We start from the raw sequence: 13,369 nt of genomic DNA, 5'->3' as shown, positions 1-13,369 counted from the left end.
TGACCCGGAAGTGTCTGCAGACAGCGCTGGCTCCCGGCCTATAGAGTGAGATGAGCGCACAACCCTAGAGTCTGTCAAGACTGGCCCGTACGGGCAGGGGTACCTTTACCTTTTTACCTAAACCCCATTGAACTCAATGAAACTGACTTATGAGTTTGTATTTATAGGATTGTAATGCTGATAGCTTTTCTTCATAGTGCTCCATGGCTTGAATCCTGTTTTTGCAAGTTAAAGCATGCCACATTCTGACAGTCTTACAACCCCTTTCCCCAATAGTGGATTTTCCTGTTAATTCATTGCCCAGTGTTCAAAAGTACTGATGTGTCGCAATTTGTGTAATGTGTTATTTATGAATATGCAATACTTAATTTTCCTTTTCAGCAATATATATAGATGATGTCTATCTAAATTTAATTTGCATGCAAAAGGTGTAAATGCTATGGTTCAGAGATGGGGAATCGGTGACCTTTCAGATGCTATTGGACTACAACTCCCATAATTCCTGACATTTAACTAAGTTCTTTTCTGCTAGGTCTTTAACCTAGTAATATCTTGGACTAGCCAGTAAATAAGATGTTTCATTTCTAAGACTGCAATCCTATTCATGTCTATTAAGAAGACCCATTGAGTTCAGCTGACTTGGAATGAAGGAAGCTGGAGTCCAATGACATCTAGAGGGTCACAGGTTAGCTACTCATAATCTAGAGAAAGGATTTTAATTATTTCAGCTTTCTTCTTTTCTTAATATCAACCAATTATATAGGAATACAAGCAGCTGGTAAACCAAGGAAATGATGTGTCTGTCTTTGGAACTTTTCATGTGGTCAGATGCAAAAAAATAAAAATAAACCTAGGAATAATTTTGTTTCTTAAAACTGAATAGCAAAATTCTTTCTGATGTGAAGTTTGATTGCTTTGAGTCAGTACTGTTGGTTTAAAACGAAGAAAGAGAATAAATAACTAGCAGCTTAGCTTGTCTACCTACATTATGATTTGTTTTTATTTTGTGTAGTTTCCTCTTGCATTACCACTTATAAGAAGACACCACCTCCTGTTCCACCAAGAACCTCCACCAAACCTTTTATCTCCATCACAGCCCAGAGCAGCACGGAATCTGCTCAAGACGCCTACATGGACGGACATGGGCAAAGGGGAGATATTATCAGTCAGTCAGGACTTAGCAACTCTACAGAAAGCTTGGACAGTATGAAAGCACTGACAGCTGCTATTGAAGCAGCTAACGCACAGATCCATGGCCCTGCCAGTCAGCATATGGGCAACAACACTACTACTGTCACCACCACCACCACTGTTGCCACTGTTACTGCAGATGACAGAAAGAGAGATCATTTCAAGAAAAACAGATGTCTATCCATTGGAATACAGGTACAGATATAATGCAGAGGCTTGCACCGTAACTGGTAGTGCCATTATTTGCTCTCCTTTGATAATCCTTTTCTATTTCTGCTGTATTTTACATAACCCAAATAACTGCATCTGACATTACAAACCTTCAGGTTTGATTAGCTAAACTTTAAGCATATAAGATGTAAGGATGTAGTTCTGGGTGTGCATATATATATATATATATTCTGCTTATTTGAATTAGCACACAGAAGCCTAAAGCTCTGATTCATAACCCAGCAGGAGTCAGGAAAGCATGAATGAAATGAATGAAATCACTGAAAGAGAATGTGTAAAACAATGATTTACACTGCACTATCACCAGAGAAATGTTTTCAGCCAGTTTAGCTGAATTGTCACTGCTTATTCATGCATCACATAACAACTGTTACTCACTTGAATGCAGCAGCATTGTTCCATTTAGCTGTTAAATCAGCAGGGGAGGTCACAAGGATAGGATCTGTCTGATTCACCCTTGTTTAAAATAAATTAAACTTTCATCTGATCAGGGTCCCTTCCAACCCTTCAGTTCTATGATTTTGTAAAATGTGCAAGGACTAGCATTCTCTCCAAAGTGGCCAGTAGTAATGTCAGATGCAGTTTTCACCTGGGGATGCTTTCATATACGGGACTCTTCCCCTGCATGGTACGGTTGTAGTATTTTATTCATTCATTCTCCCCCTCCCTGCCTCCAATTTCGCATCCAGAGTAACCTTGTATTAGAAATTAGGCTGGGAGAAAGTGAGGGAGGGCTTATCCATGCTTACATTTCCTCTGGTTTGTGATTTAAAGCTCCCCGCCCAAGCACCCTTTTCTTTTTTTCCTTTTTTGCTCTAGAGCTTTTCCCATGAAAACTTACTCTGTAAAGCTCAGCAGAGCAAATGTCAGTCCACGGAAAACCCGAATTGACGTTTGCTCCAGTTCAAAAGAGCAAGTTTTCACGTGAAAAGCTCCGGGGCAAAAACAAACCAAGAAAAAAACCCTGGAAAGATCAGGGCAAAGGAATAAGTGTGCATAAGCTCAGAACCAAAGTCAATCAGTGAGTTTCATGGCTTAGTGAGGACTTGAATCTGGTCTCTCCAGTTCTAGTCTGGGACTCTAAGCACACTGGTACAGTGTGGTTAGGGTCCTAGCTACGTTGAAGAAGAATTCTGCTTCCTTGGAGAAGCAACAGTTTAGTGAGCACAGTAACTACAGGACTGAACAAAGTGGGTGCTGAATGGTGCCCACTTGTAAGGATGTGTGTTCACTGTAACACAAAATGGGTGATCTTGTTTAAAAAGAGAGGATTGGGTAGATGGAACATTAAAGGGACAGATGGTTGGGGTAGTGAACTGTCCACAGGCATCACAGCACAATTTTACCACTGAAGAGTGGTAGGGAGATCACAGGGGTCAGAATTCACAGCTGGATGACTGAGGGAACTGTCAGCAGATGACTCATGGGGAAAGGTGAATATGTGTCTCAGGAAATGTAAGTTTAGACTTAATCCAATCACCAGTAGAAAGGGACTTGTTGGAAGATGCTTTTTAAACTAATAATTCTCATGATAACTAATAACCAAATAAGGATGTCAACTTGCATTAGATGTGGTAAATAAACCCATAATTCCAGGCCATTTGCAGAGTTCCAGTTGAGCCAAGCTGTACAGTAGCACACAAGTGACAACACTGGAAATAAGGAAGTAGAAAAAACCCCTCTATTGCCATAAAAATAGCACAGCACCAGCCCTCCTTTCATTAAAAGCAGTCAGTTCCCAAAAGCCTGTTGGAATAAGAAAGTCTTCAGCTGCATGCAGAAGGACAACAAGGAGGGAGCCAGCCTTACTTCTCTAGAGAAAGCAGCCACTGAGAAGGCCCTCTCAGACTTTGGAAGCAGCAGAGTGAAGGAAATAAGTTTTCAGAAAGGTACCGAGCAGTGTAATGCTTGGTCACTGTTTTAAGGATCCTGCTACAAGTTCTGTACAGTCTCTGGGCAAATTTCATCAAGAGACAGACCAGTATTGGGTCTGGGTTGTAGGGGTCTTTGGGCAAGGCACCCTGAGCTCAGTGAGTTTACCTCAGGCATAGGCAAACTCCGGCCCTCCAGATGTTTTGAGACTACAATTCCCGTCATCCCTGACCACTGGTCCTGTTAGCTAGGGATGTTGGGAATTGTAGTTCCAAAACATCTGGAGGGCCAGAGTTTGCCTATGCCTGGTTTACCTCATCACTGCCAATATTGACAGCTACTGCTCCTCCACCTCCTCTTCTGCCACATCATTTCTGTCACATGCTTGCCTGCCAGAGCAAATGAGCACTTCAACAATACACAGGGCAGTGATATACTAGCAAAATGAAAAGTGTGACAGAGCAAATGATCAAGCAGGCAGTGTCAGCTACTCCTCTTTTTCCTCACTGCTGTTATTTGCTTCTTTATTTCCTCTTGGTCAGAGCAAGAAGCAGGTGAATGCAAAGGTTGCAAAGGTGAAGCAGAGGGGCAGCAGTTCCAGTGAGCTCTTGTCAGTAGGGCCTTGCTGTGGTGTCGCCTTCAGCAGGTGCCCAGCCATACTGCCTCTTGACACAGATAAGGATAATGAATGAAGATGCTATTGGATCTTCTGGAGGTGCTATTGGAGCATGACAAGGAGGGCCACTCCAAAGTTTTCATAGATTTCAGCTAATCTGATGCAGAGATCCTTAAAAGGAATTGTAACAATGCTTTGTGGAAAAAGTGCTGAAAGACATTAAAGCCCTTGAATAATAATATGCACATGCCATTAATTCTGTTTGCATTTGGTTATTCTATTAGGTTGATGGAGAGGAATCTTCTAGTTCAAGTGAAAACAGAGCAACCAGTAAGTTCCAATCCATAGGTGTTCAAGTAGAGGAGGAGAAGTGGTAAGCAAAATATTAATTTGATATTTTACAGTCCACTGTCTTTTCAGTAATATTGATGGTGTGGGAAGCAATTTAATGTTGGTGTTAAATTACACAAACACACTAATCAACTGTGCTTTCATAAAACGGTGGGTTTCTGATGGACATTCTTTAATATGTGCATCCTTGGCAAAAGCAAGTAGTGACATGATCCTATGGTAAAATAAACAAAGACACAACAAACATAATGAAAGCCCACTGTAGCCCTTCCCAAAGGAAATCTATACCATATTTTCCCATGTATAAGATGAGGTTTTTTAATTAAATATACTTATTAAAAATTGGGGGTCGTCTTATACACAGATAGTGCAGAGGGAAGACGTTTGATTGGTGGCAGCCGAGAGCAGGAGATTGTAATCAGCGATTGGCCGGGTGGTTGGTGGCCAGCTGGCGATTGGCTGCTGCTGCGGCAAGTGGACAGGCGATTGGCGGCTGGCAACCCCCCCATAAAGCCCAACAACTCCGGGCAATCCCCCCCAAAAGCTCCCCCCATTTCCTAAATTTGGAGTCCCCAAAAATAGGGGTTGTCTTATACAAGGGGCGTGTTATGCACGGAAAAATACGGTACACACACACATATATATTCAGTTAGCAGTATGATATGGGTTATGTCACCCATTCTTTTTGGCTTAGGGTGGAAAAAGGCAAATAAAGTTGTGCAGCGTGCAACATTATAGGGTGTTGAGAAAGTGGAAGTAGATAGAGAAAGGGTAGGAGATTACAAACAGGGAAAATAAAGTACCGTATTTTTTGCACCATAACACTCACTTTTTTCCTCCTAGAAAGTAAGGGGAAATGTCTGTGCATGTTATGGAGGAAATGCCTACGGGTGGCATGCCTACGGAATTTCCTCCTCTAAAAACTACGTGTGTGTTATGGTCGGGTGCGGGTTATAGAGCGAAAAATACGGTACTTCATCACAAATGGCATAGCCAAGCTATAGAATTTGCTGCTACAAGGTGTGGAGATGACTACTACCTGTTAGAAGAGCTCCTGATACTAACTTGGGTGGCTTTAAAAGGGGATTAGATATATTCTTGTATGAAAATGCTATCAGTGGACACTAGTCATGGTATCTGTATGTTTCCTCTGGGATCAGAAGCAATGCCTTGGAAAGTAGTGTCTGTGGGGCATGACAGCAGGAAAGAGCTGATGTACTCATGCCTTGCTTGTGGGCTTCCCATAGGCATTTGGTTCTCTGCTGTGGGAAACAGGAAGCAGGACTAGACAGGCCTTTGCTCTGACCCAGCAGGCCTGTTCTTGTGTTCTTTGTATTGCTATTTATAACGTTTTAAGTAATAAATTCAAGAAGCGAGAGTTGCCTTTTGGGCCCTTTAAAATGATTTGTTTTTGTACAGTCTCTTTAAAGAGTTGTGATTTTAGATAGTGGTGATAAACGGGGGATTTAGTGCTATAATTAAGCACAGAGGCAAATTGTAACCAGCCACGTACTTCCATAAGGGAACTACTGATTGATGAGAGACTGAAGCTGGCTTGTCAGAAGATGAGCTCCTCCAGTACACAGAGAGCTTATCATTGCCACTTAGGGGTCTCATGCATTTTGTTAGCACAGCAGAATGAATTTAAATCACTCTCGCTTAAAATAATAGACTTGTAAATGGAATGTATTTTCCTTGCCTCAAATCTAACATGTGCAGATAGACACAGCGCAAGGCCACTTTGGGTGCATATTTAATAAAGGAAATATGTTAGAAACCCTCACTGTTTCAATACAGTCATATATTGATCAGGTAGCTTGTCGTTATGCACAAAGTTGCCAACAGGGACTTGTTTTGAGCCAGCATTTAGCTCCAGAATTTGCTTTAAGTGTTGGGCATGTGCAGAATTCATGTGCACCTCCTGCCCCAGTAAAGACAACCAGACTCCATCAATATGGGTCCATAGAGAATGGCTTTCAGGTTGCCTTTGGTCCCAAAACAACCGTGTTTAGAAAACCACTATGTAAATCACCAAACAGAAGCAAGGGAGGAAACAGGTTACTGTAACCAAGGCGTTCGTGGTCTAACTTTAGGGTTCAAGTAGGTAGCCGTGTTGGTCTTATTTTAACTTCAGGGTAACAATGTTTGAAAACGAACAAATGCAATAAATTCACAGGCTTTGCCATTTTTAGCTTTCTAATTGGTCGTCCCCTGCAGGCTGCCTTATCACATCTTCTTCTTAGCCTCTGTTCTTCTTTTGAGTAATTTCAGCAATATGGTGTATGTTTGTTCTGTGGCTTTGTACATTTCCCCTATCCCTTTTAAGGTACTTTAAGTGTAAGTGTAATGCCCATGCAGTGGAACACTGCATCAACCCACATGCACCATCACACCTACCTTGTGTATGACGGGATACTGTTTACTGTACATACGACTGAGCAGTGAAGTGCTTAAACAGAAATGTGGGAGGTTCCCAGTGCCAGCCCAATATATTTTGGCACCTGAGATGCCCTCCAAAATTGCATCTTCCTTCCTGCCAGGGAAGAAGAGTTGAGGGAAGATTTACACTGGGGAAAGAAAGATAAACATCAGGATCTGCTGCCCTGGTGGACCCTGATGCCTGAGGCAGTCTCTTCAGCTTGCTTCATGGGTGGGCTGGGCCTGGAGGTTCCTGTGTTACCAATCTTCAGCCTGGAAATAAAAGTATTCTAGATGCTACAGGCTAGCCTACACCTGGCTGCCTAAAAACTGATTCACAAGTCTATATTTTGAAGATGGTGTGGAGGTGATATCATCATGAGTTGATCCCACCCTTCCATCTTAATTTTCATATATATACAGATGAAAAACAAGTTTTTCTTAGCTCATTTTGACTTTCCCTTCCCCAAAGTAGTACATAAGAACATAGGAAGAGCCTGCTGGATCATGGCAATGACCCATCTAATCCAGCATCCTGTTCTCACACTGACCCATTGGTGAGAAGACTGTAAGTAGGACATGAGAGCAACAGCACTCTGTCTGCCTGGGATTCCCAGCAACTAGTATTCAGAGACATAGTAATATAACAGTCATGAGTTTGCTCTAGACTTCCTTTGTCATGATACACAGCCTTTTGCTGAAGGCAAGAAGAACAAAAGTAAGCCTTAAGAAGAATTGGTTAAGATGAGAATAGCAAGCTATATTGATGGTTAAAAAAAGAAAGAAAGAAAGAAAGAAAGAAAGAAAGAAAGAAAGAAAGAAAGAAAGAAAGAAAGAAAGAAAGAAAGAAAGGAAGGATTTCATTTATATTCTCCCATGCCTCCAGTGCTGGAGGTGTACATAGTTTTTTCCCTCACCGCAATCCTGTGAGGTAGATTAAGCTGAGAGATAATGGGTGACTCATGGTCATCCAGTTACCTTCATAGCTGAGTGGAGATTTGAACTGTGGAGGGGATTTCCAGATGATCTGTTTATTGAGCATTCATTCTGTTTCATTTGTGTGTAGAGGTTAGAGAGCATTTCACCAGATTCCCAGTGCATGATCCCATCATTTTCCTTCTCACAAAAGCATCTGATCTTTTGAGGAAGCAGGTTGGTCGCACAAGACCATCCAATAAATTATAATGGTGACATCTCAATAAATTTTAATTGTGCACCCTGAATGTGATTGGAACCCACCTTAAAATAGCAACTGTCTGGAAGTTCCCTGGATCTTCCCAGACCTAGTCTAACACTATATAATTACTACATCACAGTTTAGGAAACATATCTTTTCAAAAGGTAAGCAAAAATGTTGGTCATTGTATGATCATTCACATGTGATCATGTGGGACTCTCTAGATTTCTTCTTCTTTTCTTTTCTTTTACTTGTAGTTTTCTTGCTGACTCCTTGTTATGTTTTAAATTTTTTTATTTAAAAATTAGATGGTTGGTTGGTTGGTTGGTTGGTTTAAAAAAACACCTTGCTTGGGACAAAAGAACATCTCTGATGAAAAATGTTGGTAGTCTTCCACTTAACAACACTCACATGATTTCCTGCATATATTGATTCAATCATAAGAGTAAATCTGTCAAAATGTGACCTGTTACCTTCTTGCATATCACCTCTTTGTTGAAACTTGTACATCTGCAGTCTGAGTTCATTAGATGATAAATTATTTCTACCAGCTACAAGTTATCTGGATATAAATACCTTCTATCAAGTTGCAGTCTTTTTCCACTGCCATGTATTTCAGGGAAATAAGAGCTATTTCAACACTTGAAAGTGTAAACAATTTAACAGTGTATTACCGCATAAATACTTTAAAAAAAAAGTCTGTGAAAGTGAGATAGTCATGACTAGCTGGTACAATATTTTGAAAGGAGTTATTTACAGCATACCCCATATGTACTTTTGCACTGACAAATTTATCTATTTATTCCATTCATATCCTGCTTTCAGCTCTCCTGGGCATTCAAGACAGCTTGAGTTCCCAGTGACCCTCAGTGCTTCCATTTAAGTGGCACATACGTCCAACTGACTGTGCTTAGAATCACAGCATGGCACCCTAAACCAACTGAACTATCTAGGCTGAACCCTAAACACAGTCCCAAAGGCTTCTAAGGTGCTTGTGTGTGCTTAGCAGTCCCATCTTACAGTCTAGTCCTCAAAAGTAAGTCTCAACGATTTGGTGAATGTACAAGTAGGTATGTTTATTGTATATTATTCCCTGTTTGTTAATAAACTGGGTCACACAGCTGAGGATAGAAGAGGTAAACCTCCCCTCCTTGCATGCTCTGATCCTGATAAAAAAATCACATATACACATATCACATGAGCCCTTTATTTTCATTTTTAAAACACACACACCTGCTGGTGTTTTTAATTCTGCATTTAGCATCACATCTAGTTTGGCCCTCAGCTCCATCAAATGAAAGAACTGTAGACATCTCAGCAGCTTGCAAATCTTTCACCAACTGAAGTTTCCCCAATAAAAAGTTTTGCATTACCTGTTTTGTTTCTCTCATTATCTGGTATCAATCCAGCAACAACCGTCTGTTCTAAGTAGTAATGAAGCAGGCTGATCCTACCCTCCAGTACAATTCCTACTTGCCATCTGTAAGATCAGTTCAGTTCAAATGTATTTGTTTCAGCTATAAGCCACAGCCAGTTTACATAAATTTGTACATAATTAAAATTTCAAGGTAACAAGATAAACAGTGTATAATTAATACAATCAAAACCATCTGCAAGTTGTTCAGCACCTGTTGTGCAAAGGAAAATCTCCTTTGACTAAAAATGTAAACAAGGTTCTCAAAAGGAGAGGCAGAGAACTGAATACATGCAAATAAACCAGCGGCTGCTGTTCAGAACAGGCGCTGTATTGTGTTGTGTACTGGTTCAGCCAGTCTACGGTTTCATGGTTTTGTGCACCTTAGGCCAGGTAACTGTCATAGTTCTCTGAGGGTGTAATTATTACACCTTGTGCCTGCAGGGTACAAATGAGCACAAAGCGACTGAGGTTTAACACACGTAAGCAAGGAAACTGAGGGACCTTCCCCTAAGAACTATATATGTGGTGTTTATGCCATGGCTAGCTCCAGCTTTCAGGGGGACCTGGCTGACCCCCTCTACTTCCCATCCCTGCTGCTGGGCGCATACCCCCTCTCCTCTCCCCTTCCCCTCCTCCTTGCTGAGCACCTGACTTCTCCCCCTTCCTCTTAAAGATATTGGAAGACTGGACTGTGATAGGCTTATTGGGCAGCCCAGCAGTGAGGTGGGATGCGATGGGGAACGTGGCAGCAACAAATCCCAGAAAAGCCAAGTGCTGGGCTGCTGTTCCTTTCTGCATTAAGCAGCCACCTGAATTCCCTCACCATAGGCCTCAGTGTAGGATTGCTCAGGAACAATTCTAGATCAGGGAGCAAGTCATTGTGGAGCAATTCAAATAGCAGCTTGTTGTAAGTAGCAGCAGCTGTCTGATTCTTATTCAGCCGCTCAACTGTCTTATTCTTTAGCCATAAAATGGCAATAACAGTGTAGGATGGCCATCTTAGAAGCGGCTGGAGGACTGCTGCTTTCTTGGAGTATAAATTAACGAGCAAAGAAACTCTGAACGTTATGGTTGCCAAGGCAGTGCATCTGAAGACATTGTCATTGAACTCCCATTCCTTTGAACTATTTAGCTGTAATGATGTTTCATTAATCTCCACTGTAGATCCTTGCTTCTTTTGAAGGCATATATGTTTACACAGGCCAGTGCCAAGAGTAGTCCACCCAGCAAGGTTGCACCACGGAGCTGTCTAAATAAACATAAAGGAACAAAAAAAAAAAAAACTAGGTCACTCATTATGTGCTGAACAGAAACTTCTTTGATAATACTAATTTAGCCTTAGAACAGAGTGAGAGGGTGTATCCCTAAACTTTAAAATGCAGTGTCTTTGGCCCTGTATCACCCCCTCCTTAAAGCAGAGCTTTATAGTTTCACAACTGAGTTGTTGTGCTTGGTGAAAAATCAGAATGGCCAGTTCTGCAATGTACATGCATGTATGCCAAGAAAGCAGCCCCCAAGACCTCGTTCCTATGTTGTTTGTCGAACACGATTATTAAGCTCTGTAAGAATAGGTGCTGTGAGAAGGAATCCCTGAGTGGCTTACTCAGAAACTATGTGTTTGGACTTGTCAAACAGAAAGAGACTGTAAGATATACAACTGGCGGGGGGGGGGAGGGCATAAAGAGAGTTCAGTTTACGTGAGAGGCATTGCATGCACACCAATTCTTTTAAGATTGCTGTTATTAAAGAAACGTAATTGTTCACTGAGTTTTCATGCCACCTATGGATCCTGGGGAGGAGGAAGGAGTGCAGTGTTAGCAGCACACCACAAATACAAGCTACACGAAACAAAGAGAAGCCTCCTACGCCAAACCTGCAGCATGTCTGTGCAAATGGGAGTTACATAATCTATTTTTGCACTACTTGACACTGTGCTTCAAAGCATGCAGCAGCATGATAAAGGCTTCAGTCTATGCTATTGAGCAAAGGGGGGACACTGAGTTTGTGTATGTCAGATACATTTATTCTGCTGAAAACAGCTTTGCTGCCAGAGATTTGCCTTGCCTTGTACAATACTGATCAGTAACTCCTTCCTTCCTACCACCATGGCTCATTGCTCCATGTTTACAACAGCTCTAAAGATCCACATTCCTGGCCCCTGCTCTTTTGCCCTGTGAGATTAGCGTTTGAAGTCTGCCAATATTGCTTTTCATCAGCAGGATGAGTCATGCCTCAAAGGAGACAAGGCTTTCTTTTGGGCCTGCTGCCACTTATCATTGTACTATTTCTCTAGAACTAAACAGCCAGGTTATCTGTACCTTATCAGCACTGCCTCTTTGTCCCACCTAGGCCAGCCTAGAATTTCTACATAGAGCTAAAACAAGTTGAGAAGGAAGAAACATGCTGTACTTCCATGTCACACTTCTCCTGTTTGAGGTGAAAATGGCCAGTTCCAGGAAAACTTACCCTTGTTTTGCACTGCAACTTTCTTCTCCTTTTGAGTATGTGATTTAAATAAGGGCAAAGGGAAGAAACACATTCTATCTACTATTGCACTTCACCGAAATAAGAGCTATTTCGGCCTTTGGATAACTTCAGTACAGTATTCAAATGAAAAATGAAAATGAGCAGAGGTGTTAGTGTTTCTTCTGTGCCCAGAACCAAACAAATCACTGCAAAGAGAGAATGTTCTGTGTAAGATGCCACACACACAAATCTAACACTTGGGCTGTCAGTAAAGTCAGAGTACTTTATTTTTAGAACTTATATCCTGCCCTTCATCCTAGGACCTCAGGGTAGGTTACAACAGTAAATATATAAAACCATAGACAGTAAAGCAATAAAAACTATCAACGGTAATAAAATGAAAGCAATTTGTTAACACCTGGGATTTAAGCAGCCCTCCCCCCCCCAGCATCAAAATGCCTGTTGAAAAAGGTGGGGCTTCAGCTGGCACCTATAGCTGAAGTGTTGGAGCCATGGGAAGCCTATACTAACCTGATGCCCGCCAGCTAGGGCTGATGGGAGTTGGTCGTCTCAAGAGATCTGGAAGGCACCAGACTGCAGAAGACTACTCCGGGGGGAAGGGTATCCATAGACAGGCAGCTATTGACTGAGGAAGTCTTCTGCACACTGGGGTGGGGTGTGTAATCTTCACAGCTGTCATGTTGCACTAACAATGGCAGAGCATTCATGTGGGGAAGCAGGTCAGTACTCCAATTCTTGGCCGACTTCAGGAGAAACCAAACAGAAAGCTAAGGTGTGGAGGAAGGTAGAAGATCCATGTTTTATCCTGGCAAAAGGTGTTTAAACCCTTTCCCTGATAAAATCCACCACACACATATACACAAGCTGCTAAGAGGAGTATCATCTGATATGCTGGGAGGTCCAGGAGGAACATCACTGTGACCAGACTGAAACTTATGGTACTTCCACACAAGAGTTTATTGCGGGCTCAGTGCTGCTCACGAATGCAGGACTTTTGCTGTGTTGACACATTATGTTCATTAAAACACTATCCCATATCTTTGTTCCCTGTTTAATCCGGATTTGCCATTGCCGTGAAAAATCCAACATGTACAAACAAAAAACTAACACGGGAATGATAGATGCAACTTAAATGGGGAGCAAAGATGTGAGATGGCATTTTGATGAGCATGATATTGTGTAGGCACTGCAGAAAAATTGAATGTATCAACAACACCAAGTCCACAATAAACTGCCGTGTAGAAATGCCCTTAGTTACATGTACTGCCTTTAATAACCAATGAAACAAATGTGCAAGATTATAAAAAGAAGCTATGTACCTGTCTGTTCAAAAACTTCCACAAAATTAAGTCAGCCTGCAAATCTGATGAGATATCGATTCAAAAAAGCAGTGCATTTCTTTGCTAACATCCGGCAAATCTACGTGTAAATATAAATAATTTTAACATTGTTCTGTATTCTCACCTGTTTTTATCTATGTTGTCTAAGGGCTAGATTCAACTAACTGATGGCATTAGTGGAAGACCTCAAAAAGCTTCTGCTAGAGCAGTAGGGCTTACCCCCTCCCCCTTTCAGTCCCCAGTTGGCTGGGGGGGACATTGGGAGAGAC

General features: G+C 41.7%; 1 protein-coding gene across 8 annotated transcripts in view; it reads left to right on the top strand.

The window, feature by feature from the left end:
- Positions 1 to 13,369, top strand: part of DLGAP1 (DLG associated protein 1) — a 287,890-nt gene that overhangs the window by 258,824 nt on the left and 15,697 nt on the right. For all 8 annotated transcript variants that reach the window (XM_083748326.1, XM_083748327.1, XM_083748324.1 and 5 more), the window contains 2 exons: positions 1,013 to 1,386; positions 4,195 to 4,283. In XM_083748326.1, coding sequence (XP_083604452.1) covers positions 1,013 to 1,386; positions 4,195 to 4,283 — 463 coding nt within the window. The remainder of the gene's footprint in view (positions 1 to 1,012; positions 1,387 to 4,194; positions 4,284 to 13,369) is intronic.

The sequence above is a fragment of the Podarcis gaigeae genome (assembly GCF_964106915.1).
Source record: "Podarcis gaigeae genome assembly, chromosome: 7".
NCBI classification, from domain to species: domain Eukaryota; kingdom Metazoa; phylum Chordata; class Lepidosauria; order Squamata; family Lacertidae; genus Podarcis; species Podarcis gaigeae.
Note: the sequence above shows the minus strand (reverse complement) of the source record. Positions and strands in the feature narration are given on the sequence as shown.